This window comes from Hyposmocoma kahamanoa, unplaced genomic scaffold (assembly GCF_003589595.1).
Source record: "Hyposmocoma kahamanoa isolate Upper Pololo Valley unplaced genomic scaffold, ASM358959v1 63, whole genome shotgun sequence".
Classification (NCBI taxonomy): Eukaryota; Metazoa; Arthropoda; class Insecta; order Lepidoptera; family Cosmopterigidae; genus Hyposmocoma; species Hyposmocoma kahamanoa.
The window spans coordinates 12,127,322-12,154,353 of NW_020653851.1; the positions used below are offsets into that span (position 1 = coordinate 12,127,322).

The 27,032-nt window shown below is 35.6% G+C and overlaps 1 protein-coding gene across 8 annotated transcripts in view; it reads left to right on the plus strand.

Moving 5' to 3' along the window:
- Positions 1 to 27,032, plus strand: part of LOC113230530 (cytosolic carboxypeptidase 1-like) — a 68,380-nt gene that overhangs the window by 2,174 nt on the left and 39,174 nt on the right. For 3 of the 8 annotated variants that reach the window (XM_026464508.1, XM_026464511.1, XM_026464515.1), the window contains exons 3-20: positions 2,631 to 2,765; positions 17,178 to 17,260; positions 18,586 to 18,676; positions 20,135 to 20,305; positions 20,446 to 20,577; positions 20,662 to 20,793; positions 21,175 to 21,318; positions 21,687 to 21,884; positions 22,414 to 22,678; positions 22,754 to 22,989; positions 23,132 to 23,221; positions 23,765 to 23,960; positions 24,224 to 24,340; positions 24,412 to 24,538; positions 24,614 to 24,821; positions 25,522 to 25,694; positions 26,509 to 26,646; positions 26,796 to 26,974. In XM_026464508.1, coding sequence (XP_026320293.1) covers positions 2,631 to 2,765; positions 17,178 to 17,260; positions 18,586 to 18,676; positions 20,135 to 20,305; positions 20,446 to 20,577; positions 20,662 to 20,793; positions 21,175 to 21,318; positions 21,687 to 21,884; positions 22,414 to 22,678; positions 22,754 to 22,989; positions 23,132 to 23,221; positions 23,765 to 23,960; positions 24,224 to 24,340; positions 24,412 to 24,538; positions 24,614 to 24,821; positions 25,522 to 25,694; positions 26,509 to 26,646; positions 26,796 to 26,974 — 2,815 coding nt within the window. Of the gene's footprint in view, positions 1 to 2,630; positions 2,766 to 17,177; positions 17,261 to 18,585; positions 18,677 to 19,936; positions 20,105 to 20,134; positions 20,306 to 20,445; positions 20,578 to 20,661; positions 20,794 to 21,174; positions 21,319 to 21,686; positions 21,885 to 22,413; positions 22,679 to 22,753; positions 22,990 to 23,131; positions 23,222 to 23,764; positions 23,961 to 24,223; positions 24,341 to 24,411; positions 24,539 to 24,613; positions 24,822 to 25,521; positions 25,695 to 26,508; positions 26,647 to 26,795; positions 26,975 to 27,032 lie in introns of all 8 variants that reach the window. The other 5 variants (XM_026464513.1, XM_026464516.1, XM_026464512.1 and 2 more) reach the window with 3 other exon arrangements.

Here is a 27,032-nt window from a genome sequence, read left to right on the forward strand (position 1 = left end):
TTTGATTTAAGTATTGGTTGCGTCTTGCATAGGAATCATTGTCGTGCCAAACCACTTCATTAATCGTTGATAACTCTTTATTTAGGAATTCCCTGGTCGTTATTCTTTAACAAGTTGCACCTGATTGGTATCTCGAGATAATAATTATCCTACGAGAACATCGTGTTATATGAGACAATCTTGAATTACGTAAAACTTCTTATATCACTTATAATTATGTATAGGAAATGAAACTTTGAAATAGTTTCTGAGTCAGCCGTGACCATGGAACCTGTAAAGGACCCGGGTTGGTTGTTTGAAAAAACAAATATACGCGATATTGAATAACAAGATGTTTTACTTCCATGATATTCTTTCTTTGTGAAATTACTCCACAAGTTTGTTATAATTATTAATACAAAGATGGAACACTAAGAAATATTCCTTCGATTTTTCAAAAACTTTCATATATTTCTTACACGCGCACTGGCGCACTACGCCAAAAAGTAGTTAAAGACCAAAAATAAAGATCTGCAACAAGCACAAAGAAAAATTCGTAAGATCTTCCGGTTCGTTTCATAGCTCAGTTGGGAGAGCGACAAGCAAAGTACGCTGGAGGCCGGTTCGAATACAGTCGAATCGAAGGAATGTTTTATAATGTTCCATCTTAGTATTAAAAATTATAACAAATATGACAAATATACACGATTCAGATCCGATAAAATTGTTTCATTTTCTATGCCCGTGTAATGACCGCCAAAACCTAAATCGATATACATATAATTATGTACTTTAGTATTCAATATTTATTGAAAAAAAAACTTTAATAACTTAAAATCTTAGATCTGACTTACTTTAGAACTATAGACCCGTAGAGATTTAAAAGATGAATACGTTAATTTAAAAGACACAATACATGTTTCAAGCGTTAGTTTTCGTTAACATTCTTATTTTCGAGCATTTCCATTTGGTACCACAAAAGAAAATTCTGAACAATGATTATGATGAATCATTTCTTGCATGAATTAAACAATTTTAGTGTTCTGTACTAAAATTTAAAAGTCCGACCGGTTGTTTAGTACATTGAAATTATACCATAATATACGAGTATTTGACTCTTTGCGTGTCACGTCCTTGTCTAAATATATATTGGACACTAGGTAAAATTCTAATAATAATATAAAAACAAACGAATAGATTACAAGCGTTAAATACTATATCAAAATACGACGTACATACATATAGACGACGACCCGGTAGAAGAGATTTTCCGGACGTCATCATGAATTAGGGTTATCATTTGTAAAATCCTGTCAGTTATTCCTGAAGCTTCTTAGTGTTGTTATTTTATTGATGCTAATACGAAAATGGCATTTATTATCTCCTTTTTTCTTGTAACATTCTATATGTGTTTGACGTCGCAGTGCCCACATATATTGTTTGATCATAATATTCTGTCTACGGTATCGCTCATTCGTGCTGCTTCCCGCTCTTTTAGATTTGTATAATTTGTGTTTTTATTATTTAAGATAGGCTAGTCTACAATGTCGAAAGTAACGCGTATATTACACGCTTGCCGAAAAGATGAATTTTCACTCTGATAATCGGCTATTACGTGAATAAAGTAGACCTTCGGAGTGCTATATGTTTGGCGCGACCCTATTTCCGCCCGCCCGCGCGTGGCAATTTCCTCACGCGCTCAGTCGGCCGGCCGCCGTCGCGGGGCGCTGAGCTCAGCGCATATACCCAACGCTCATACACCAGGACATCGCACACGTACGTCCCATACATTCTATGTGCTTTATGCCACTCCGTGTTACAGATTTCGTTAACTTCAACAACGAAGGATCGTCATATGAAGCACGTTTCGAATCTACATCGTACTGATCAAATTATACACTCGCTTCTCCTCCAATATCTGAGAATACTCGGAGTTAGTTAACGTTTGATGGATATAGGTATATCTCTCGATTAATTAATGTTAACGATATTCAGTATTAAAAATATTCTCTTCGTGTGCGTACACATTTCACTAAAAATCGTATAATTTTGGCGTAAAAAAACATCTGTTTTGTGACTTATCAGCTGTTCTAAAGCCGCTGGCGATGGCGTCTTGTTTTGACTCACAAAAAACATGCGCGTTGTATTTTATTGTATTTTGTTACGTCTTGTGACATAAATTATTTTCATTGTCTGGGATAATTAAGCATAGCTGTACTGAAATTATAAAGCGCAGAGGTTTTACGGCAACAACTCTTGGAACATATAACAATGGAACAATAAATTTTAGTTGTGATTAGTAAATTAATACCTCTAAACGGACTATGAGCCCTTTAAAATGTTAGACTGACTGTTTGGTCTTTTCTCCCATTACACTAGAGCATTCTAAAGATCATAATATACCTACATACAAGGAATATTTGAGCAAATGCGACAACTACATCGCCAAGGGTTGGTACTTCATCACTGCCACGATATGAAGCGGAACCATTTCCCCAATGCCTTCATTCAAATGTCTTTTGGGCAATGTACGACCAAATATATAATAATAAAAATAATGAACATGACATTTATGGATTGACCTATACGACGTAGTGGACAAATAGTATAGACAGTACAGATTTAGTACAGTATTATAATATTCGTTACAGCTTTCCGCATGGCTGACGAGTCGGCAGCAGAATGCTTGTTCGACCGTCTCCGGCAACACCAACAACGGGCGCCCGACGCCACCGAGGTGGCGAGGGCCATTACGGCGCGAATAAACTCTCGACTCACGTCACATGGTAAGCCAAGTCAAACTTACTAGCTGCACCCTTAGACCTTAAGTATCACGTGCTTTATCGGTGAAGGATTTGATAAATCGTACATATCGAGGAAGGTTTCCATAACTCTCTTCTTGAAGCTTTCAGTAGCTGTAGAGCTCCTTGTGAAAGGGTTCGTCCAGAGAAATACTACCACCTTACCTACTTCTGCCGCCAAGGAGTAATATCAGCATTACTGTGTTCCGGTCTTGAAGGGTAAGGGTGCTAGTGAAATTACAGGCACATGAGACTTATTAATTTACGTCTCAGGGTGACGGGCACAGTGTCAGATCTTTGCGATTTAAAGCTCTGAGTGGCACTGCAAGTGTTATGGACAGGCGTGTAGCTTACCACTAGGCGCACGACTTGTTCGTCCCGTCACTAGTTATTATAAAAGCAAGAAGTGCCCAGTGCCCAGAAGTTGCATTTTTATGTAGTTTGATAATGATGCTTACGACTGTGGTCAGTATTCTAGATCACTTTTAACATCATCGTCATCATTAACCCATTATACCTCTGCTGCGCACCGGTCTCCTCTCAGGAGAGGGTTTAAGCCATAGACCTCCATGCTGGCCCAATGCTAGTTGGGCATAAGTTTTTCAAGGATTGTGAACTTCCTTCGACGTGCAGGTTTCATCACGATATTTCAAATTAAACTTCGCACATTAACTGCCTCCGCGGCCGAACGGTTACCATGCCGAACTGCCACGCAGAGGTCCCAGGTTCGGGGTGGGAGAAATATTTGTATGACTTATATTTAGCCTATATATTTCTCTCGTGAGTTTGGGTGTAATTTGTGGTTGTTTATGGATGTGTATGTCCATGGCACCCGCGACACGGGGTTTCCCTAGTGCGGAGCTATGTTGAGTGTGTGCGTTATTATTATTATTATTAATTCCGAGAAACTCAGAGGTGCGAGACAGGATTCGAGTGGTGGTGGGTCAAACCATTAGACTACCACGGTTTACTTTTAGCATCGTTCCCGGTTAATTTAAAAAGCATTTTAAAGAGAAATAAGACGTAAATAAAAGTGAAAGAATTCAAAACATCCCAAGAATTCTTAAACAGACGACATGTCAAGCGATTTAATTCTAACAGTGAATATAAAGACGTTTTTGTGATGCAATCATGGTCCAGTCAAAATATACTGTCCTATGGCAGTTAATTGATTCGCACCTATTTGTTCTAATGCGTGTAATTACTCCTTGCTTCATAAAAGTTACACCTTCCGATTTACTAATAACATACTCGTCACTATACATTATGCAATTTATCGAAATTGAAATTATTAAATGTATGTACGTCACCCAGACTTAACGTACATTTCATATTTTCATTTATGTCACTATAACACACATCAATGCTCTCTGTCTACGCTAGAGAAAAATATCCAGCATTGTCACCCGATATCAATACCAGATTCACAGACCATCCATCTTAAACCGATGTATTGGATACACTCTCTCAAATTCAATAACGTTTTATGAAAACATACTTATCCTTTAATGAATATAAACAATAATACAACAATAAGATGACAATATTTTCATGAGTGTTTGTGAGCCAAAAATACCGACCAAGCTTTATCATGTTTACTATCAACTTGTAGATTACGTGTGTATTTAAAACAATACTGTTTGGTAACACAGTCACATATTTTATCATCACACATTTTTAACTAATAAAAGCTTTGTTTATCAGATAAAACATTTGAGTATCTGATAAATCTTCCTACGCTTAACATTGTCAGACATCAATATATCGTCGATGTTTTAGTTTTATTTACGTTAGTTTTTCGCAACTTTTTTATAATATTTACGTTCAGTTTCAAATTCATTTTAAAACTTAAACTAAATTAGAACCAAAATTTAAAAAGGACGTAAATATTTTAGACAGTCGTTAAAACCAAAAAAAGCTCCCCTGAAAAAAAATCACACAAATAATATATAACAAATATATATAACAAAAATTCACAACATATCGTCGATGTTTTGTAGAAAGACAAAACATCGACGATATGTTGTGAATAATCAATGTAATTGAAATAGGATATACTCCGTCCAACCATTTATTTAACTTTTGACATATGCATGCCTCCGAAGTTCCATAATTGTTAATATACGACCATAGACAAAAATGCAATACTTTCTGGACATTTTTCAATTTTAGTGAAGCGACTGCTCTTTACTTCCGATATTTATCAAGCCAACAGATTATGTAACGAAGATTATTCAAATTGTAAAATTTTGGTATCTGTATAATAAATTCCAATAAAAATAAATAAATTATAAATAATTATAAGAAATTCCTACTGTTTATTATAAAGAATCGTCGGATTCTTCCTCATTAACATTAATTATTAATTCTTGAGTACACAAATTGTCAAACGCAACATCACGATTCCAATCAGACAATATCCTTCTTTTTGGGACCCGCTCACATTCACGATTAAAAGTTCTTCATAAATAAAATCGATTGTTACAAAAAATCGAATCGGAAACACATCTGGACATCACTAATTCGTTAGAATTCGATCTGTCAAAAGTTAAATAAATGGTTGTACGGAGTATAGTGCGAAAATAATAAAATAGTCATTCATAGAAAACTTAATTTCAAAGCGACATCTCTACAGCCAGCTGCTGGTAGCTGTAAAGGTACCTCACTGAGTGATGAAATATTCTATATTAGATGGATTCAGTTTTATTGTTAAGCAATATCAGCGTAATTGCCTTTTTTTAGGTGACGAACGCCTATGTTTAAGTTACTGAAGTGCAAATGCCTTAGTTTTGACGAGTAGGGCAGAGTTATAAACGTTGTATTTGGACTTTAGTGAATAAGGTTAAGTTAATCACAGTTTCTACTGACACGTTTACGAGTTATTAAAAAGTAGGCGAATGGCTGTCATAAAACCAGACTCAGGTTGCAATACATAGTGTCTACTGTACGAATTTACAGCTGAGTCATAGCTTGTATTAGCTTCCGATGTTTGCATTTAGATTTGAGATTGGGTAACATTGGTAACATTTGCCACAACAATTGCCGAGCTTGTAAAATACATTGTTTAGATTCCTTGCTGTTTTTAACGAGAATATCGCTCTATCACTTTCGATTATATAACATGACAACCTCTGTGGCCTAACGAATTACATTGTGGGCGCTGGATACCGGAGGTCCTGAGTTCGTTTCTCGGTAGAACCAATTTTGGAAATGAACTATGAACTTTTCTAAATTGGTTCTGATTTGGGTATTTTGGGAAGTGACACAAAATTCCGTTGCTTTGGTAGGTATTCCATAGTACAGAAAATTCACCAGCTTGAGACCAGGCAATTTGTGTAGTTATCTCGCACATAGATATCATACATTCTTTCTTTTTTTATCGTTATTTACGTGAGGACCGTGACTATCATAATAGTAATTTGAAGTAGACAAAATCGCCTGACTACGATCAACATCGCTCCGGTCCAAAACGATTCCACATTAAACGTGACCCATCCAGCTTTCTTAGAGATCTGTCTCTGCCTTTCTACCCTTGATATTTCCCACCACTATTAAATTTATTTTCATTTCCTGGCTATTGTCTCCTCTGAGTGACCAAAATAGAATACGCTATGAAGGTTTAATCTTAAGAATCTTTATGAAAGATGCGATAGTGCAATTTTTGGATTTGCTTCTTGATGCGCTATAGTGGCAAATCTGTAGCGCTGCAGCTGCGCTTTTTTATATTACATGAAAATTAGTAGGTAGTGGCGCTTCTATCAGCGCTAATTTGTAGGCGCCCGTATTACTTAACTATATTTATTACAATTTCGCAGAAACATATTGGGAAAACTAAAGATTTCCTGCTCTCTCTCTCTGGTACTCATGATAATGGCTCTAAAACAATAATACAAAAGTAAACTTATTTAGTAATTTACTCATTTTATTAATACAGTTGATGTCATTCATATCTTTCTGCGCCCATACTCAACACGGTGTGGTTATATGCTGCATTTTGGCTTACTGCCTAACACGGATTCTCTCACTAAATATTCAAAGGAATATGTTAATCGATTGATGTTTCTCGCTTTGTAATATTGTCCTATTTTGCGTAACTCGTAGGTAGTATTTGCCAATATTTTCTTTCATTTGTTTCAATACATCGTGACACAATTTTATGTGTAGGACGCTCTTTTGTCACTTAACTACAAACATTATGTACTCAATGATTACGAAGCAGTGAATCGTGAATCCGTCAAATCTAATGACCAGTTTTAACACTTAAAGACATTTATGACGTCTCCACTCGTAGATGCATACTTCGTTTTTTTAGAAATAGAAAAACTGTAAACAAGGAAGCAGTGATAAACCTTTTTTAGGAAAGAAATTACATTATAGGAGCACGTCGTGGGAATTTATGACAAATATCTACAAATGACACATGATAATGTGTTATTATTTTAAAAGTTTACGTATTTCAAACCTCTGCTTCTTAAGGTATTTTATAGTGGAAGTTTTTGAAAGAGTTGAAGTTGGTAAAGATAGAAGTTTGACAATGTTGTTTTACGGTATTATCACATTGCTTTGGTTACAAAATGACTGAATAAAATGACTCCCAATAAAAGACCCAACATTTCCTTCTGCCTAATGCTAAAAAGAACGAAGTATAGAGAGATCATAGTAAAAGAGAAAGCAAGTGTTTCTCTTCACGTCCTTTGTCACAATCACAATATTACACTAGAGTCTTATCAACAAATAGCGTGTAACTTAATCTACTTATTTAAATCACACGAAGAACTTTGTACTTGCATAGGTTTTCTTAAAATGTACAGCAACCAGACATAAAGCAACATTTAGCTGTAATGTGCCTATTAAATCAGTAACAGTATCATATTAACTAAACTAACAGATAATTCATGTACTTAAGTCAAATTTTCGCTCGACACATATGGAAGGAGTCCGTGGTCAACGTATATTTTGGAATCAAATACCTACATAAAGAGACGCTACTATAGGAACTTCCGTATTTCTCTGTTAATCTCTTTTAGCAACACTCACAGAAATTATTATTTTCATATCCGAGAACCACGCCGCATAAATAAAACTAAATGAAAGGTGGCAAGTTGATTAGGGAAACGAAAATATCTCTGTTTAAAGTTTGCTAAAACAGAGTGCGTGCCAACCGAACAAACATTTATCACGAATTTAAAAGAAAGTTACCAACGGTTCTTATTGCGTGCTTACATTAAACCTAATAGTCCCCAATGAGTGAACCCTTCAAAGAAACTAACTTTGTGTGCAGTCCATGACGAAAAGCGAAATTTTTTTCTGTTATTCTGAGTGCTTACGTCTATGTAAACATATACTTGTATACAACACCTGCTCCTATTGAACTAATAGGAACTATAGAAACAACAGAAAATTTAAAAATACTGTTAACATTTTTTTTTATGATACTACATAAGTGACGGGACGAACAAGTCGTGCGCCTGGTGGTGAGCGACACGTTACGATAACAGTTGCTACTCAGAGCCTTCACTCGTAAAGATGGAGGGACACTGCCACTGCGTCCGTCACATAATTGAGTTGCCAAGTCCCATGTGCTTGTAATTTAAGTAATTTCCTGTATTAAGTAAGTATATTTTTTGTGGCTTAATTCTTTTTTGAAGTCATTCTTATTTTACAAATATCATAGCTGAAACGAAACTGTGTTATATTTTAAAATAGCTCACCTGAGTTCAACGACATGCTTTAAAATGTCGTTATTTATGTGTTCTTGACTAGGTTTGAAACATAAATTATTTTATGCAATAGCACCCACAATGATTTTTGAACTTGTTCATTAAGTAGGCAATAAATTTCTTGAGTTTTTAAACTTTTTGGAATATCTATGTCAATTTACACCTAAAAACACCTTACAGCATTTTACGGAAGGTAAATTCTTACACAAAATGTGTATCACATTACTCCAAAAAAATGCAAAACAAAAACCAAGCAAAATTTACCATTACATTAAAATTGGCAAATTTATCATGTACTTTTATTTTTAAACAACTTTAGACTAAGTAGGGTTTCAATGACAGTTATTATGATTTTTGGCTATGTTAGTTTTTAAAAGAGATTGTATGTAAAGAAAGTATTTCCGTTGACATACTCTGTCCTGCCCTTAATCTGTGTTTGATTACCATTGATGACAATAAAAAGGACTGGTACGGCGTATTCAGCTAACAACGGTGTTCTCAATTACAGAATTATCATTTGGTCATATTTAAGTAGGCACTGTTATGTACAATTGATTTTCCAAACAATAATGAAGATATATTCAAAGATGAGCCGCCCAGGACCGGTCGTTGTGGCTTTCTTTGGGGGACGCTTATGTTTAGCAGTGGACATCTTTCGGCTGAAATGTTGATTTAAAATTCACTTTTTTTATGATATGTAATGACAGAACGAAAATATCGTGCGCTTAACATAAGCACAAAGCAGTGTTAAATCACAAAGATCTGAGAGGCACTGCCACTGCGCCTATCACCCTGCGACATATGTTGTCAAGTCCCATGTCCCTGTAATTTCACCAGCACCCTTAACCTTCGTTCTTATTTTTAATATTTAACTCCGACAGCTTGAAACCTGAGCCTAAAAATAATACACTACAGTGCATTTAATTGATACTAGGCGCCATTAGCTAATTGATCGAAAGATTTAAAAGGATTGGGTGAAATTGTGAAGACAAAGCGGTATAGAAAATAAATATGCTGAACTTCGAGAACGTAGTAATAAAGTGGAAATTAAACAGGGTGGGTTGCACGTTGCGTGTTAACAGATTGTTGAAAACTTATTGGAATTATTGAAGGCGCGTTATTTGTCGCAAGGATGCGTGTGATGCGAGGACGAACGCCAGACGTGCCTCACGCGTGCTTCGGTTTGAATTGCATAGCGTGACTTCAATTGTTTCAATAAATTCCCTGATAGACGTTTTGTTTCCGGTTATTTTCTTGCTGGGTTAAAATTGTGACAAATAACGTTTTTGAATAACGTTCCTTGACCGACAACTGTCATTTTGATGTTTCTGTCGATAGAAAGTCGGTAGTTTACGGTATTACGGTTTAAGGCATTCATGATTTGGCATAACTAGTCTGCCACGCAGAGATCCCGGGTTCAATTCCCGGGCCGCGAGAAATATTTAATGGCCTACATTTTTTCTATCGTGAGTTTGGGTGTAATTTATGGTTGGCTATGTTTGTGTCCATGGCACCCGCGACACAGGATTTCCCTGGTACGGGACTATGAGTGTATGCGTTATTTATATATTTATACTTATGAGTTAAAATATTCCACCGGTTTGCAAGGACTAAAATCATGCCCCTTATTACAAATATATGATTTCACAAAGTTGCAACATTTATGGCAGTTAATAATAAGTTCTGCTAACTTCTCTGATTTGGTGTCAAAGAAGTCGTAGATAACACGATAGGGTATCACTGCAGCGATATCGCGTGTTAAGCACCAATATAACAGCGTTTGGTGCATTGGGCTTCGGCCAAGCGCCGCCACCGTGCCACCCTCGCCAAGTGTTACCATTAATTTATTCAGCCCTATTGGAAACTACTTATTATTGTTTGGATAGGCTAGAAAGCCCCGTACCATCAGTGGCAGGTACACCCTTATGGTGTTCCTCAAAAAAAATCTTCGATTATAATTAATTGGCTTTTACACTGTTGCCTAGTTACTACGAATATATGCACACTGCATACATTGTATGTGTATCGAACCGAGAAAATACATTAATGATGAACAGCGGTGTATACGACGCGGCTTCTCTCCACTAATCTCTAAAAATAGTACTCGTAAAAATCACACTAACGTCTCTATAAAAAAATTTCTTCGGTTAATGATTCTTACACAATCAAGCATTTGTTTGCAGCCAACATGAAAAGAGCTTCTTAGCTGTAGCGTTAAAAGAAAGTCACCTCTAAATATATTTTGGAGATTATAATCGTCGGTTCTCTAATGAGGTAGCAACAAAACTTACAAAGCTGCCAAAGTAATGTCGTCGTGGCATATACACAGAGATATAGCTACTCAAATCAAAGAACTATTTCTTTGTGTGAGCGTGACGATTATATTTATTTATAAATACAAAAATCGTTAGAGTTATCGCAGAAAACGATTTAGGGATAAATCTAGGAAATTGCTGCCCAGTAAACAGCATATTCTCATAATAAGTGGCATAGAGCTGGATTTATATCAGAGTATTTTATCACAAAGATCTGAGGGGCACTGCCATTGCACCAGGCACTCTTAGACATAAGTTGACCCTTATCCTTTGAAACCGGAACGCAGTAATGTTCACATTACTGCTTGGCGACAGAAATAGGTAAGGTAGCAGTACTTCCCTAGACGAACTCTTTCACAAGGAGCTCTACTTCCATTATAAGGATATCTTATGGTAAAGCTGAGAGTACTCTTGACTAGAGTGTCATACTTAATTACGACAATGACAATTTCGACTCGATAGTACTTCGACTACTTATTAATTCGACGGAACACTACTTCGGATCTGCAGCTGCACTTTATGAATACTCGAATATTGTTAAATTTTGCATGTGAATTTAATCGTTTTACGAGTATATGTTATATAGACGTAACGAATGTTTATTCCTATTCTTTTTCGAAATAAATCGCGTATATTTGTTTTTTCAAACAAACCAACGTACAAACCCTTTACAGTTGACATTTACCATGACATAGTCATGATGACACAATATAAGCGATTTAAATCCGTAAAAATAGTTTCATTTCGTATATTATGTGTATTTTTCTTTGGCTCAGAAACCCAAACAAAGTATTAATCTTAAGATTAGCACTTTTCATCTTTGGCATAATCTGTATTCAGCCTATAAACGTCGGATATTAAACTGTAGTTTATTCAGCAGCAATCTATTTCTGTCTTGCATAAATTAGGCCTTGACATTGGCCGACATGCGCCCGCACCGGGGTATTCGATGCCACTCCCGCTGCCAATAAATGATCGCTATCCACGAGTAAGACACTTGTCCAGACTCTTTGTACGCCTGTAATCTATGTCTAAATGGCCTTAATTACCAACCGGTGCCAACAAATTCGTAATAAATCTTTACTTAATTACTATTATCTCCTTCAAACAAAACAATCGGTCTCTTAAAATTACTATAGAAACAACAAAAAGTGCAATTATTTGGATACAAGTAAAAAATAAATAAACGCTGTAAGACACTTCGAAATTAGTGTACCGTATTTACAGCGTTAGTCGTACGTACAAATTACAATCACCAATTCACTAAATGTCTTATAAACGAACTTGCATAAGTTTTTATTATATCGTGGCTTGTTTATTATGATTCTTTCCGCAATCGCCAATAAGCCATGTATAAACAAATTCATCTACCATCTCGCGCCAATGTCAACAATTAATATGCGTGTTTAAAAAAAATTAAGTTTATTATTTCTGTTACCATTTTCGCTAAGATCAAAGCATAATAAAATCTCCGATAATTAAATCGTATAGCGAGTATTATAGTTTCACCGAACCTCAATTTCCGTCTTTGTACGTGATCGCAACTCAGAATAACATACTGTATGAATATCAATTGGTCTCGTCTACTCTAAACTCGTCAGTCTGGTTAGAAAACATAAATAGATTAATTCAAAGGTGCGTTATAAGTTTTAAGAATATTCTTTCAAATAAATAGAGCAAGCATTAGTTTACCATGGCAATGTGACGTATTTTCACAAGGAAAAACATCGATCACTCATAATTATTGATGATGATTTTCATTTTAACTATTTACAAAAAAATTATATAATAAATTTGTATAATTAACAATGGGCATAACCATACTGTCAACATAATCTCCTATTCGTACAAGTTAAATAATAATATACAACGAATGTTATTGTAATACGTCTATCGCGGTTAGGCAGAATTTGAATACACTCAATAAAAAACAACAGGCCTTTCAATGCCGGAATGTCGTTCAATCAAATATCGCCGTATTGACTATTTTATAGACCAATGGATATTAATTAAGGATACGATAAATTATAGTAGTAAAGCGATAATCAAGAAGTATTTTTGTCTCAATTTTAAGACAATTGCAAAATTAGACTGCTGTGCATAATGTTTAAATGAAAAATAATTGTATTTTGTGCAGAAAATAATTGCCTGAACATAAACTAAGGAATACCATGTCGATGGCTTTCTAGAATAGTGACCTATCTCAAAAGTTAGATGCTTTTGAAATCAGGAGGATGGTTTGAAAACAACAGGAAACGAGTCGGTCGCGCAAAATTGTCGTGTGATTATTCTAATCAATGTAAAGCTCGGACTTAGCAATTTCAGAATAAATCTGGGTAAAAAGCTAAAAAAAGGATTTTTTGGATTGGGCCACTATTCTTAAAAAGCAGTAATGTACCAAAACGATAAAATTAACCGAGAACTCCCAAGCAATAATCATTGAGAAAATTTCGTATTTTTTTTTAAATTGATCCTGTCAGGATTCGAAGCCTAAACTGCTTTATCAGACGTCCATAGGCACTTACCGCTGGAACGCCGTAGTTGGAAAGAATATAGCATTAATTAAATTTTTAATGACAAATTATTATTATTTTTTGTTTGTGTTATTTTATTATATGAAATTTTTGTTCTGTTGGTTAGTACCAAGCATGTACAGACAAGAACATGCTGGATTATACAAAATTCGTTTCTATGCCACTTACGCTAACCCAAAAGCAGTTTTTGTTTATTATTATATAATATATTTTATAAATTAATCTTGGCAATTCGGAAACTCGGAAAGTAGTAAATTAGCACTCCATAATTTTATTTTACGCCACGTTTCGAACACAATTCTCGGTGCCCACTATCATAATTAACGCGACTGATTTAAATTTGTAATAACATCCATTTTCATTTTCGAAACTGACATTCGCTCCTGCCGTGTCAAACTTGATTTCCGAAATGATTTTTATTATTTATTTGGCAGCTGGGGACAGGGACATGTTTACAATTATGTCGTTGGCAAACACTTCAATGTTATGATGAGTGTTACGTGAACCTACGCTACGTAAACGCACAGTTGTAGCAATTTATCAAATTCATCGTACAAGTATTACCGAATACTAGTGTTCTATTTATACTGTTATATTGTCATTTTTCCATCTACAGATCCGGCTAATAACGCTCACACACTCATCCCCGCACTAGGGAAACCCTGTATCGCGGGTGTCCTGAACACGCACTAGACTACCACAACTCACGGGAGAAATTAATATAGACCATGCAAATATTTCTCTAGACCCGGAAATCCAACCCGGGAACTCTACGTGATGCGGCAGTTGATGGATGAACATTAACTTTTTTTAAGAAAGTATAGCCATATTTTTCACAACTATAACATGTTACGTATAGATTAGGTCATGGATACGTTGTAGATTTCGTAGCAGTAGAGCTCCTTAAGAAAGAATACTTACGTGAGCACATGGGATTAGTCAACTTGTTTCGGGATGAGTGGCACTGCAACTGCTATGGACAGGTGTGTCGCTAAACACCAGGCGTACGACTTGTTCGTTCCGCCTACATTAATTAAATTCGCTACATTATATTATACAAATAATTTCGTAAAGTAAAAGTTTTATTACTGGTCTTGTTAATCTTTTTTTAATGCATTTGCATCAAATTATCATTGCATACTGTCCGCAACAAAAAAACGTGTCGTCATTTATCTTATAAATACTGCTGACTCTTAAACCTTTTCCATATGCAAAAATATGTTTGTGACTTACTACGTGTGCTTAGTCTAAAATTATCGAAAACTTTCTCAGCATCTTCGAATAAAACTACGTATTAAACATTAAGCGCTTCTTTCTCTCTTGGGATCAAAGAAGTACTGTATCTTATTTATTTATTATTTATATAAAACGAAGATCGACAGCTTAAAATTTAAATCAATAATAATAACAACTGAGAGCCAATTACAGATCCTCACAAATTTAAATACAATAAGTAACCTGGGTGTTCTTCGAGTTTTGTTCCAATTCTATGAAATTATTATAAAATGTTTATTGCTTTCTGATCTAGACGATTCGATTTTCCTTTTATTCAATAGAAATTTGTTTGAAAATGGCATTGAAATAAATCGATCCAAAAATCGTTAGATCGTGTGCACTTGAATCGATCACCTTAAAAATCGTAGTGAGAATCCACAGGATTGCAAGGTTAGTATTGTGTGGAATTGCCTCTTCTTCGCTTAAAAAAGATTTTTTACATCGAAATTAGTAATAAGTATGGAATGTTTGGATTTTGAGCAGAAATAGATTAAAACTTTGGATAAAAATCCAGTTAAAATACGGGCGGGTTGATTGGGTTTTTACCCTGTGCCCACATCTGCTTGCACGCCACATAAACTCATTTTGCCTGTAATTGGTACGGACCGGGTGTAGAACCAAAACTGAATTGCTTCTCAAAGACTAAATAAAACTCTTAGTGACATTTGTAATAGCAATTCCGGACAGTCAATTGAGCTGTATTCTTCTTTTGAGTACAATTGTTTATTAAGACCTAATACATAAAATATATTCAAGACCTTGAGAGGAACAGAAAGATTTGGAGGTATGATAACCAGAATAATCCAAACTATCCCAATCAAAATTAAAGATTCGAAAGTAACTCTATCAGTTACGTTTTCACGCTTAGACTGCTGAACCAAATTTGATGAATTTTAACATAGAGATAGAAGGGAGCCAGTAGACGGACATATGCTACTCAATGGTACAAAAAAATTTTGAAGGGTGTGAAGGAGATGAAAGTTTGTATAGAGAACCAATCATTTCTCAAATAAATAGAACATTAGACTACTAGAAGTAGGTAGTTATTCTACACAGACGACGTAGCGGGCACCAGCTAGTCATTCATAAACGTCAACAATGTTATGGTTATGCCACGTCGAGGTCGGTAAGGAGATGACTGAGGTGGTCAGTTGCCATAGCATTAACGTTTTCTAGAAAAGCGATTCGACGAATTCATGGATGAAAGACATATTGTGTTTAGAACGCGTGCTCTGGGTTGGACGTTCCCCGCTGGCATTTCGCCAACCGGCACCGGACACCTGTGAGGAGACGGCATGTCATTGTCACCACTCCCATGATCATTGCACTACTAACATAAACAACGCTGTGCTTGACCCGATTTATGCAGCCAACTTCCGTATTGAAGCGATACCGACAAAATTAAGCAGCTATTATTGTTGCTCATCTCACATTTCCATTCTCAATGAGGAATACATAAAAGTGCATGTATGCACTTAATATATTTTATGGAAATGTCATTCCATTACAGTAAAATAAAACAGATAACGTTACATCTTTTGAAATTGGCATTATGAAGATCAAATTATGTATAAATATTTGAAAAGGACAAGATGCGTGTTTATTGGTTAATTTGACACCGCTACTTGCTTATTATTGCTATATACGTATTCCAAAAAAAACAATAATTTAGTCACGGTGTAGTAAAGTAAGTATATTAATTTCTGTATCAATAAAATTTTCATAACAACATAAACATTCACGAGAGTAATTGATCGAGAGTTGGTTTATTATCTTGATCTGTGTGGCTCTGAGTTTATAGAGCAGTATCGCATGTGGTATTTATGAAGATAATAATTTGAGATGCCAAAAGAGCAGTTGATGGCCTCCGGAGCACTGCGTCACCGTCGCTGAACAAACCACGCCGCGGAAGCCCGAAGCGAAAGCAAAAGAACATGAACAACTCAGTTGCCATAATAATGTTTATGCAAGGCCGTTAAATCATGATAGAAAGGAGTAGTTAACATTAATAAACTGATCTGTTGAACGCGTCGAACGATCTCTCAAGCGTCGACGTCGATATGACGCTTGAAAGGCAAAATGGGATAGGCGACTCTTCACACTTTTGGTCATATTGAGTTATATATACCGTTGGAATTAGCTAATATTTCTGATTCCAATGTTGTATATAACTCAATATGACCCAAATGCGTCGCTTATCCCATTTTGACTTACAAGCGTCGATATGTAACTACATAAACACAAGTTCTTTTTATTCATCTATTAACGTTTATGTGTGCTTATTCTTCTATATAATAAGGTCATTGACACTTAAAAATTAAAAAAAAATAGAACCAGAAGCATATCGAAATTTAAAATGAGGAAATTTTTTACCAGAAGCTTATAGACGAGTTTTTGAAAAGTTCCTTGTTTGTTTGCACAATCTTCTCACAACTGGTTTTGAAAAGATTGTGATTGCCGATTTTTTTATAATATTTTTTTCAAGAGTAAATAAGGTCGGGTAAGGATTTACAATTGCGCGATACAAATGTTACAAGTATTGTTTTGTTTCAGATAAGCACATAAGACAAACTTCTTTGGAAAAACTATGGAACAAGCACTCGGGCGCGTTGCAGATGCTCGTATCTATATTGGAAGTGAGGAATTAGTATTGTCCATTAGTATACGTATACTGCAATTGCATGATGATTGTAGTAAAATTGATGTAATTTTTGATAATTTTTCTTTTTAACAATTTAGTGATTACTACATAACTAAAAATACAATATTGTGCCAATAGGGGAATCTTCAAAATATTTCATAATTATTTTGCATGGAATTTAATTCGATTTCAAAGTCCGTAAGCGCCATCTATTATGTTGAGGATCAAAATTAAGACAACCGTAAGCAAATAATTTAACGGGGTGTCTAATGTATCATATACATATAATTAACCTAACGCTCATGTAATATAATTTTATTTAATATATTTTTTTTTTCATAAACAATTCACTTAATATAACGAACCTTTAATATACTTACATTCTATGATTTCATTTCTGACAACAATCATTAACCGTAACACTCATTTTAAATAACAATAAAATTATAACTCATAAACCTCAATTATTTACATAACTAAATAAAAATGACCTAAAACATGTTCGGAAACGCAAAAAAAATCGGTTCTGGCTGCTTTTTCATACATTAACCAAACCTAAATAAAAAACGAGGTGAGCACATTGCAGTTACTTATAGGAATACCTCGTAATAAATTGTCGGAATTGACAATATGTAAAACGATTGTCATTTAAAAAAAACTTTCATAAAACTATTTTATAGAAAGATACTATTGTTACAAACGACAATTATACAATTATGAAAGTAAGTTATAGGAAGTGTATTTAGTTCAAGTGAAAATTATGTAAAATGCGTCATACATATCTATTAAGATTACTTTTATTTCATTAACACACAAATTAAATGCATATAAATTAATGAACAAACTACAATTTGGGCTAGAATTAATAGGTATTTTTATAAAATACGACCCATCGTACATCAAGTGAGAGTGTGGTCAAACGCGAGTCTATTTAAAAAAAACGCTCCCATAATCTGACTAATCTATGTAAGCGAGACTAGAAAAGTGTGTACACTGCGAAGTGATCTAGCCGCGGTGCTGTTGCTTGTGGAAATCTATCAACAGAAACACGTGTGTATTTCGCACTCGCTCTCGTTAATTCACCTACTATTTTTGCATAACACACATAATACATTGTAGGTATATATCATTATTTAAAAAGAGGATGTTGCTATTATGGCTTCGTTTTAGAATAAATCCATTTTGGTGGACTAATTAACTCTTTCACGATGTTTCGATAAAATTTATATATTTAGTAATAGTTTTAAATATTTCCTGACAGTTTTGAATTCATACACTGCCAAAATAATTCCTGACACATTTTAATATAAACTTTTTCAGACTTCGAGAGATTCGGCTACTTGCACCTATATCACATCTATCCTTAGAGAAACGTTATGTTTGAAACCTGGGAAAGGAAAAAGATTATCGGGTACGTGTAGTAGTAGCTCCTATGGTATTGAATACATGCTGTAAATGCAATACTAATTTCCCTTTAGAGGCTTGACTTCAATTGACCAAGCGTGTTCAATGAAGTATTATGTTATACAATATATACAAAGTGTATGTAAGCGTTATGTCCTATCACATACGGGACTCGTTTGAAACTAAATTATATCGACTTCCAAAATTTTATAAGCTAAGTTAAGGATGTTTGTCTTGATGAACATAATCTTTCAATAAAGGGAAATTATATTTCTTTTACATTATTTTTTTATTACTATTTCGGAAACACACTTGAATTCTATTGGTAATCATCCATTATCTCATAGAAAAGGTAATTCCCAAAGAGGCTGCCGGAAAGAAGAAAGACACGAAAAAAAGAGGCAAAGAAAACAAAGTACCTCAAGTCAAAAGTGGTAGGTACGCCGAAATAGTGTGGCGCTTACCTTAAAGTATATGACGTACTAACAATTTTCTAAATATATATCTATATTATGTACAAAGCAATGTGAATGACACTTCAATGACAATAAAGCAAAGAGCAATACGCAACATGATTTGCATGCCCTGCGGGATTGTTTAGGTGGTTAACGAGCAATAGTAAATATTATCACTTGCTAAAAACATTTCAGCTTCCAGCACACTGTGATAGGGTTGAGCTTTATGGCAGGTATAATAGCATGAGTATTGTACAGTAAGCCATTACTAAAGATATACAATGTGTCAAAATTCTTCGTTGAAAATTGTCTACATAATTATAAAAATGACGATTTGTATAGCTTTATCAGTGGCTTAGCGCACAGTGTATGTCACACGGCTTCTATGGAGGCGCACTGAAATTTCAAAGCTTATCAAATATATTTTTCTAGTTATCTCGCCTACTGACATTTTAAGCGAGCTCTCATACGATACATGCATGGCATTGATGAACTACTCGGAAACATGCCCTTGTCGTATTTTATTGGAGTGATTGTAAATTCAATTGTTACTTTACTGCATTTTATTATAACTGTCATTAACAACGAAACAATGGCAATGGATATACAAATATATCACGACGACAGCGTAGGTGGCTCGAGCGAAATGTTATGTACTACTTTAATAATCTCATTTGGCTTTTATAATCTGATATTGCCCTCTATTTAAAGAGGCACTATAATAAGCTTTGTGAGTAATATCGCGGGCTTACACCCATATCCAGACGTAATCAAAAAATGCATGACAAAAGCATGGGTATCGATAATTTCAGTGAACAACCAATCGAGACAGGAGTGCCTGGAATACTTCATAGAGATAAATGGGACACAGTTGCTTATCCGAACGTTGCTCGCGTCTCACAATAAGCGCGACAACAACCTAGGCAATGAGGTGATGGTGCACGACCTCGTGTGGATCCTCGGCGCTTTGGCATCGAAAGGTAGGAATTAATAAATAATGTTGCTTGCAGCAAACAACCTTATGAGGCAGCAGTGTGCAGAGGACTTCATAGCTATGAAAGGCACGCAGGCAATCGTGCGCAAGCTTCTTGGAATTTTGCATGATAAACGTGAACGCCATGCGAGCTCTGAGTTATTGCAACAAGACCTCTTATGGATCCTTGCACCGCTTGGCTCTAGAGGTTATAAAGACGACTTTTTACTAACCTGTAGCAAACACACAAAAAATTAGATAGGTTTATTTTTTAGTTTTGATTTCGATTTACAATATAAACCTACAATCTAAAATCATATTATTATTTGCGTATAAATTTGCTTCCAGATCCAAAATTTGCAATGAAAGTAAGAATGTTGGGGTGCGTGCGAACAATGCACCTTATTCTGAAAGGTCACTTCACCGACAACAAGATAATTTTCCCTTTGTTAGTCATCATGAAACAACTTGCTAAAAACAGTAAGAGATTTGTTTGATTTGTCGTGCTATCAATTTCCATATTTCTACAACCAAGATATTTTATTTCAATTTGATTATTTTCAGGTGTAACCACATCTGTTTTAATACGTGATGGGGTAATATCTACGTACGAGAGAATCATGGTCAGTTTGGGTTTCATCCCTACGGCTAGATTACGACTCTGCCTCGACGCCATCGACTACTTCAGTAAAAACAGTTAAGTTAAAAAGTCCTTTGTCAAAATGATATTAATTCATTGAACATGTCAAACTCGACTTATTGTTAGTCATTGACATTTCAAAAGGAACCATTAATGTGATTAATTACTTGTCCGGTCTAATAAATGATTGCAATCAGAACATTTTACTTGGTATACAATAGGGTATGCACAAAATCCACGACATTAAGTGTTTGGGAATGACACAATTCAATGAAGAATGAACATCACAAGAAACACCTCATACTTAGAATGAACGTTACACCCACAACGCTGGCGTATGATCCACGTGTACTTTGTCTTTTAAATGTGTTATAAAAATTGCATGTCCAATGCGTGATGTGTATGTCATTTGAGTCACACGTACGTAACTCACACAGAGGTGTGCTGCATGCAGATCGTGAAGACAGGCCTCTCTACCGTGCTTCTAAGGGTGTTCGACCGTTGGGACCGCTATGAAGGGCGCATGAGGCTCAAGATATGCGCTCACATACTCCAGACACTACAGCACTTATGCAATATAAGTATGTACATTTACAGCTACAAATTGCAAGTGATATAGGTGAAAATATTAACTAAGCTAATACTAAGTTTTGCATTATATTAATTTTCTGGGTGCTCAATGTCTGCAAAAATAATCACTGCTTAGACCTTCACTTCACATTGTAATTTACTATAGTCTTACTCGTACAAAAGACCTCACAAAACTCAAATTGATTTATTTGCACGCAATAACGACAACATTGCAACTTAGTAATAGTAACTGTATCCTAGAAACAGAAATAACATTAATTGAAAATCCCACTAACTAGTTAAACCTGAAATTAGATGCCAAGTTTCATCGAGGGGATATGCTTCATAGTAGATAATGGTGTATGTAAAACCATTTCAGAGGCGGGTCGTCGCGCACTTTGCACGAAGAAACACGTGCAGACATTGCATCGTTTCTGCTCCCATTGCCCGGATGAGCCAGAATTCGACGGACTCTTGGCTAGAGTATGTTCTGTTATCACGCTTTGTCTCAAGCACCAAGCCTTGCCTGTCGCCGCGGCCAGCCCGGCAATGTTCAATCTCAACCCTATACTTAAAGGTACGCAAAATACATTTTGTTGTGTATAAAAAAAGTAACAAATTATATCATAACTATGAAAATGATGTAGTACAAATAAAGACTTATTAAATGAAATGTTTAACCATCCCAAATTATTACGAAAATTTGGGAGAGGTTTTCCGAATAACGAACGTTTGCAGAAAATTGTGGAGGTTTTTTTTATGTGTCGTCTTGAAATAAAACATATTCCACTTTTTTATATCTACTATTGCAAAATGTGAGCATCAATTCTAAGTAGGTACGTTAATCCTTCTGCCATTAATCATCATATCTTCAAAACTTGTATTAAATCTTTCTTTTTATATTCGCTCTGAAGGTGGGATACGTAATGAAAGAACGATCCAAATCGTAAAATAGTAACATATAAAATATGAAATGATCTAATATAGCAATGAACGTTGCAAAATCGATTATAAATAGGATGTAACCATTTTTTTACTTACACAATTTGCAAGCATATAATATAAGCGTTCTCCGGAAGAAGGAAACAAATGTAATGCTAATTTAGGTACAAATACATTATGGCCGTGTCAAGATGAAGAAGACAATGTTAATTCGGATTCAAAGACAGTCAACTCTGATGCGGATGATGACGGTCCTGAACCTGATCTTGACAGTATAGAAGAGTTTCCAGACTTTGATCTAGATGAATCAGAGACAAAGTCTGAAACAATCCCAGAGGACACAGAAAAGGTTATTTCGAAATCCGGCGATAGCATTCAAAGTGCTATATGGATAAACCCCAACGAGAGAGATATAGAAGACTTAAAAAAGTAAGTAAAATTTTAACTAAACTCTACTATGGTGATTTACAATAAACGTTTAATGAAATTGTCCTTTTATTCCAGATATTTTATATTCTTTAAGGAATTTGGATCTTACAATAAACAAGTAAGATTAGTAAAGAGCCGTTCTAACTCTCGAGGTTCTATCCTCGAAGATTTCTTGATATCACAAGCTAATATTAAGAACATGACATCATCCTTGAATTTGTCTCTCAGCACAGTTTTGGGTGCAAATGAATGCGACAATTTATTTGGAACTTCATCTTCTTATCAATACTATAAAGTTCACGAGTCGGCTTGTAAGTGTCAATTTGTTCAACTAGCTGTTTGAATGTACCAACATATTTACCGTAGTTGCAGGAAGCGCCTTTAGGGTTTAATTGAAATAGCTAGCAATGTAGGATATTGAATCTATTAACACGTGACCCGCATCATTCTTAGGTCAGCCTCGCCGGCGTCAACATGGTTCCTCAATGATAACGACCATAAAAAAGTACTTCCAAGGCTTAAAAAGGATTTTCGGTGGTTGTGGTGGGTGAGGTTTCAGATATCTAAATTAATATTCCTAACAGATTATAAAAAAGCATTTTATTCTAGTTTAGTGTAAGAGACAATGAAAGCACTAAAGTCGCTTTCTGCAATTATAAAGATCATCTATGCAAGTATGTCTTATAAAAAATTTAATCATGCCAACCAAGCACTAAATAATATATTTTAAGTTTTTAGAGATCATTGGTACCCGGGGGGTGCAGCGGTTTCTTCTCAAACGAGACACCCTCTGTTCAAAATGAAACATGATTTTATTTCCAAAATACTTACGTAGATTTGTGAAAAAGTAGCACCCATACTTCTCGTTGACGGTGAAGGCAAACACAGGTATAAAACCCGGCGCCCTATTCGGCTTTACTTGTTTCTCGTGGGGATCGGGATGATTGTTATGACTGCTAGGCAAGTGTCCACGTCTAAAACATATCCAACTTTAGCGACTATTGAGTGGTGACTTCACCCATTAAACGCCAAAGTATGCTGTCGGCTTTAAGTCTAGCTATTTAACGTGATTTCTTAATATTTCAGCATCAACCTCGTGTTCTTCCCTTAAGATACATAAGGACATATCCAAGTACAGTCCGTTTTCATCGGTATATTGCACAATATCTTCGAAGGTGAAGAGTGTCATACCGTTTGTAAAAGTAGCTTACCCGGATATGACAGGTGGACAAAGCCAAAACATACCTGAACCATTGAATCAAATGGAGAGAACTGCATGCAGGTATGTTCGAATGCTATAAATTGATCAGCAGCATGTCAGATACGTCCCTGATGGAATTTTGTAGTTTTTAAATAATTTGGCTTATCGCAATATGTTTGCACTTAATTTCGTACGTATTAAAAGCTTTTATTGTAAGGCTTTCAGCCTGTTCATAATTCAAGTAGCTACTTTAATTACCTAGTGATAAGCAGAGAGACAACTACACAACTATACCTGATTAACTACGAGACCCATGAAATTATATCTATTTTTTTTTTATTCAGAAATAAGCTGCTCTCGTGCGTTGATAGAGCGATAAATCCAGAAGCGTACATGTATGAAGTTATTTATGATCTAGACCAACTGTGTAGTGGAAGTAGTGATCCCAACACACCAAAGAGGTAAAATAATATACTACAGTGATATTGCGTTCTAGTTTGAGAAAAAACATCTAATAAAATGATTTCTATAGTTTAAGTTGTGAAAGTTTCTACCTATGTAACAACGATGAGCAAGAAGTCGCAAAGATGAATACGTTTTCTACACGGCTTAGTTTTGAGTCGAGGTTTGAGTCCGGTAACCTAAGAAAAGCTATTCAGGTATTTGAATGCAACGTCATTTCCTAAAATAATATTTTGTAAGTTGTGCTTTCTTACATACGCGCATAACTTCAGGTAGGTCCGAGAGAGTATGAACTGATTCTCATGCCCGATGTCAACTCAAACAAGAGACATCAGTGGTTCTACTTTGAAGTGCGTAATATGCAGCAAGGGCGGCCGTATATCTTCAACATCGTTAACTGTGAGAAATCAGACAGCCAGTTCAATTTCGGAATGAAACCTGTCATGTACTCTGTAAAGGAGGCTATATCTGGACGACAAGGTAACACTACCTTCTTCTCGTGAATCAAATTGTGTGTTATACACGGAGCCGCATTGCCACATTGTATGAGTATTTCACTTCGTATCCATGGTATTTTAAAGCCATATGTGATCATACGTCAAAGTGCTTTTATCACATGAAGTCATTAAGATAGTACTACGTACTACTCGAAACAAATAAAATGTATATGTGAAATTTTATAACTCTATAAGATAAAATGGTTATCATTATATAATTATCAAAATGTCAATAATTTCGTTCCTAGAATCTTTAAACCGCGCAGTCGCCGCACGGCTGCCGCCTAGACCAAATTCAAGCATAACTCGCCCGTGTGTCCGGATCGATCATTTAAGTTACAATCTAAAATCTAAATAAATAAAGCGTATTTTGCCACGACAGTGAGATGCACGCGGTCGCTGCGCGGCGGCAACGCGGACTCCGCTCGGCGACCGCGCTGGGAGAGCGCGATGACATTCGTGTCGAATAAATACGCGCTAATAGCTTAACCTACCGCCTCTCTCGCAGAGACCATGAGTGCGAATCTGGGCTTTGGGCCAGCATGATGGTCTACGATCTATACCCTCGCCTGAGAGGAGACTCGTGCTCAGCAATGGAACGTATAAATGGGTTGATGATGAGTAGTTTCGCTGATGACGTCTAGTTATACCAAGAGTGCGAGTTTTTATTGTTACTGTTACAGGTTGGGTACGTGCTGGAACAGATATTTGTTACTATCGCAACAGCTATCACTACGCGCACCAGAGGAACCTCAACAAATGCTACCTGACTGTGACGTTCAATATCGAATTTCCACACAATAATGACGTCTGCTACCTCGCTTATCACTTCCCTTACACTTACTCGATGATGATGGTGAGAATAATGTCTTTGTTTAAACTCGTAAAACTATTGCAAATTTGGACTACGTAGGTTTTGTTGCCAAAAATATTTGTTCTAAGCCGACCAGAAACGTCAATAAATAATAGTTACATTTTTTATTAAATTGATATTCAATTATTTTTTGTGAAATTACTCCACGAAGTGTTTGATCTTTGTATGAACAATTATAAGTAATAGTTATTTACTTTAAAATGGATTAATACACACTTTACACATTTTTACGGCACAAAACTTGCCACTTATCTATGAGGACCAGTAGCTTGATTTTTATTGCCTCTCCCGATAGGAATCTGCTTCCGAGAGGCGCATAATTGCGATTCACAACTGGCCGATCAGAAACTTTTGACATTTCAAATCGGAACAATAGTTGATGTAACTCACAAATTAGAAAGATATAGTAGGAATCTGGTTCATCTTCTCGCTCGGAAACCCATCTGATTTCGAGACTCGGATAGCCCCCGATCGGATCTTCCGATTTGAATCAAAATCAGCCTACTGGATTCGATTACCGGAGTTCCTACAACACTGAGTCTTTTCGAATCATGTGTGGTTTTAATTTACTAATTATTAATTTAACGGACATTCTGATGATGCATATTGGAGAATTTCACAAAACTTTTTGAAGACGTTTGATGTCACCGTTCTGTGGATAAGTTAATGTGTTAAACTATAACCTAATAAAACCTTTCTTTTAAGACATGTGTTTGATTGATCATGATGATGATGTACACACCGGCAAATGGACAGTCCATCTGATGGAATTTTACTATTAATTTGTACATTTCAGGCTCGTATATGGCACTGGAGTTTGCAAATGCCAGCTGGAGCATATTTACGCGCCGAGACACTCTGTTACTCTCTTAACAACAATGAAATTCCATTGGTCACCATATCTGCTGATGACACCCCGTCAAATCCCATTGTGGTTAGTACGCGTTACTACCTTATAATCTTCCCTTATCAGAAACTTGATGATTTTTACATATTGAAAATCTTTATATTTTCTATTATGTTTCGATTGATCGTTATAAGAAAAGTACTGCTTATTAGATGCCATTCTATTATTTGCTTTAGGAACGGGAAATAATATTTCTGACGTCGCGAGTGCACCCAGGCGAGAGTAATGCCTCTTGGGTGATGGACGGTACGCTTGGATATCTGCTAGGTGACACGCCGGCTGCTGCCGCGCTACGAGCCAAATATGTCTTCAAAATTGTACCCATGCTCAACGTCGAAGGTGTTATCAACGGCTGGTAAGTTATTTTCTATATTTATAGTGGCTATATTCATATATTATTCATATTCTAAATT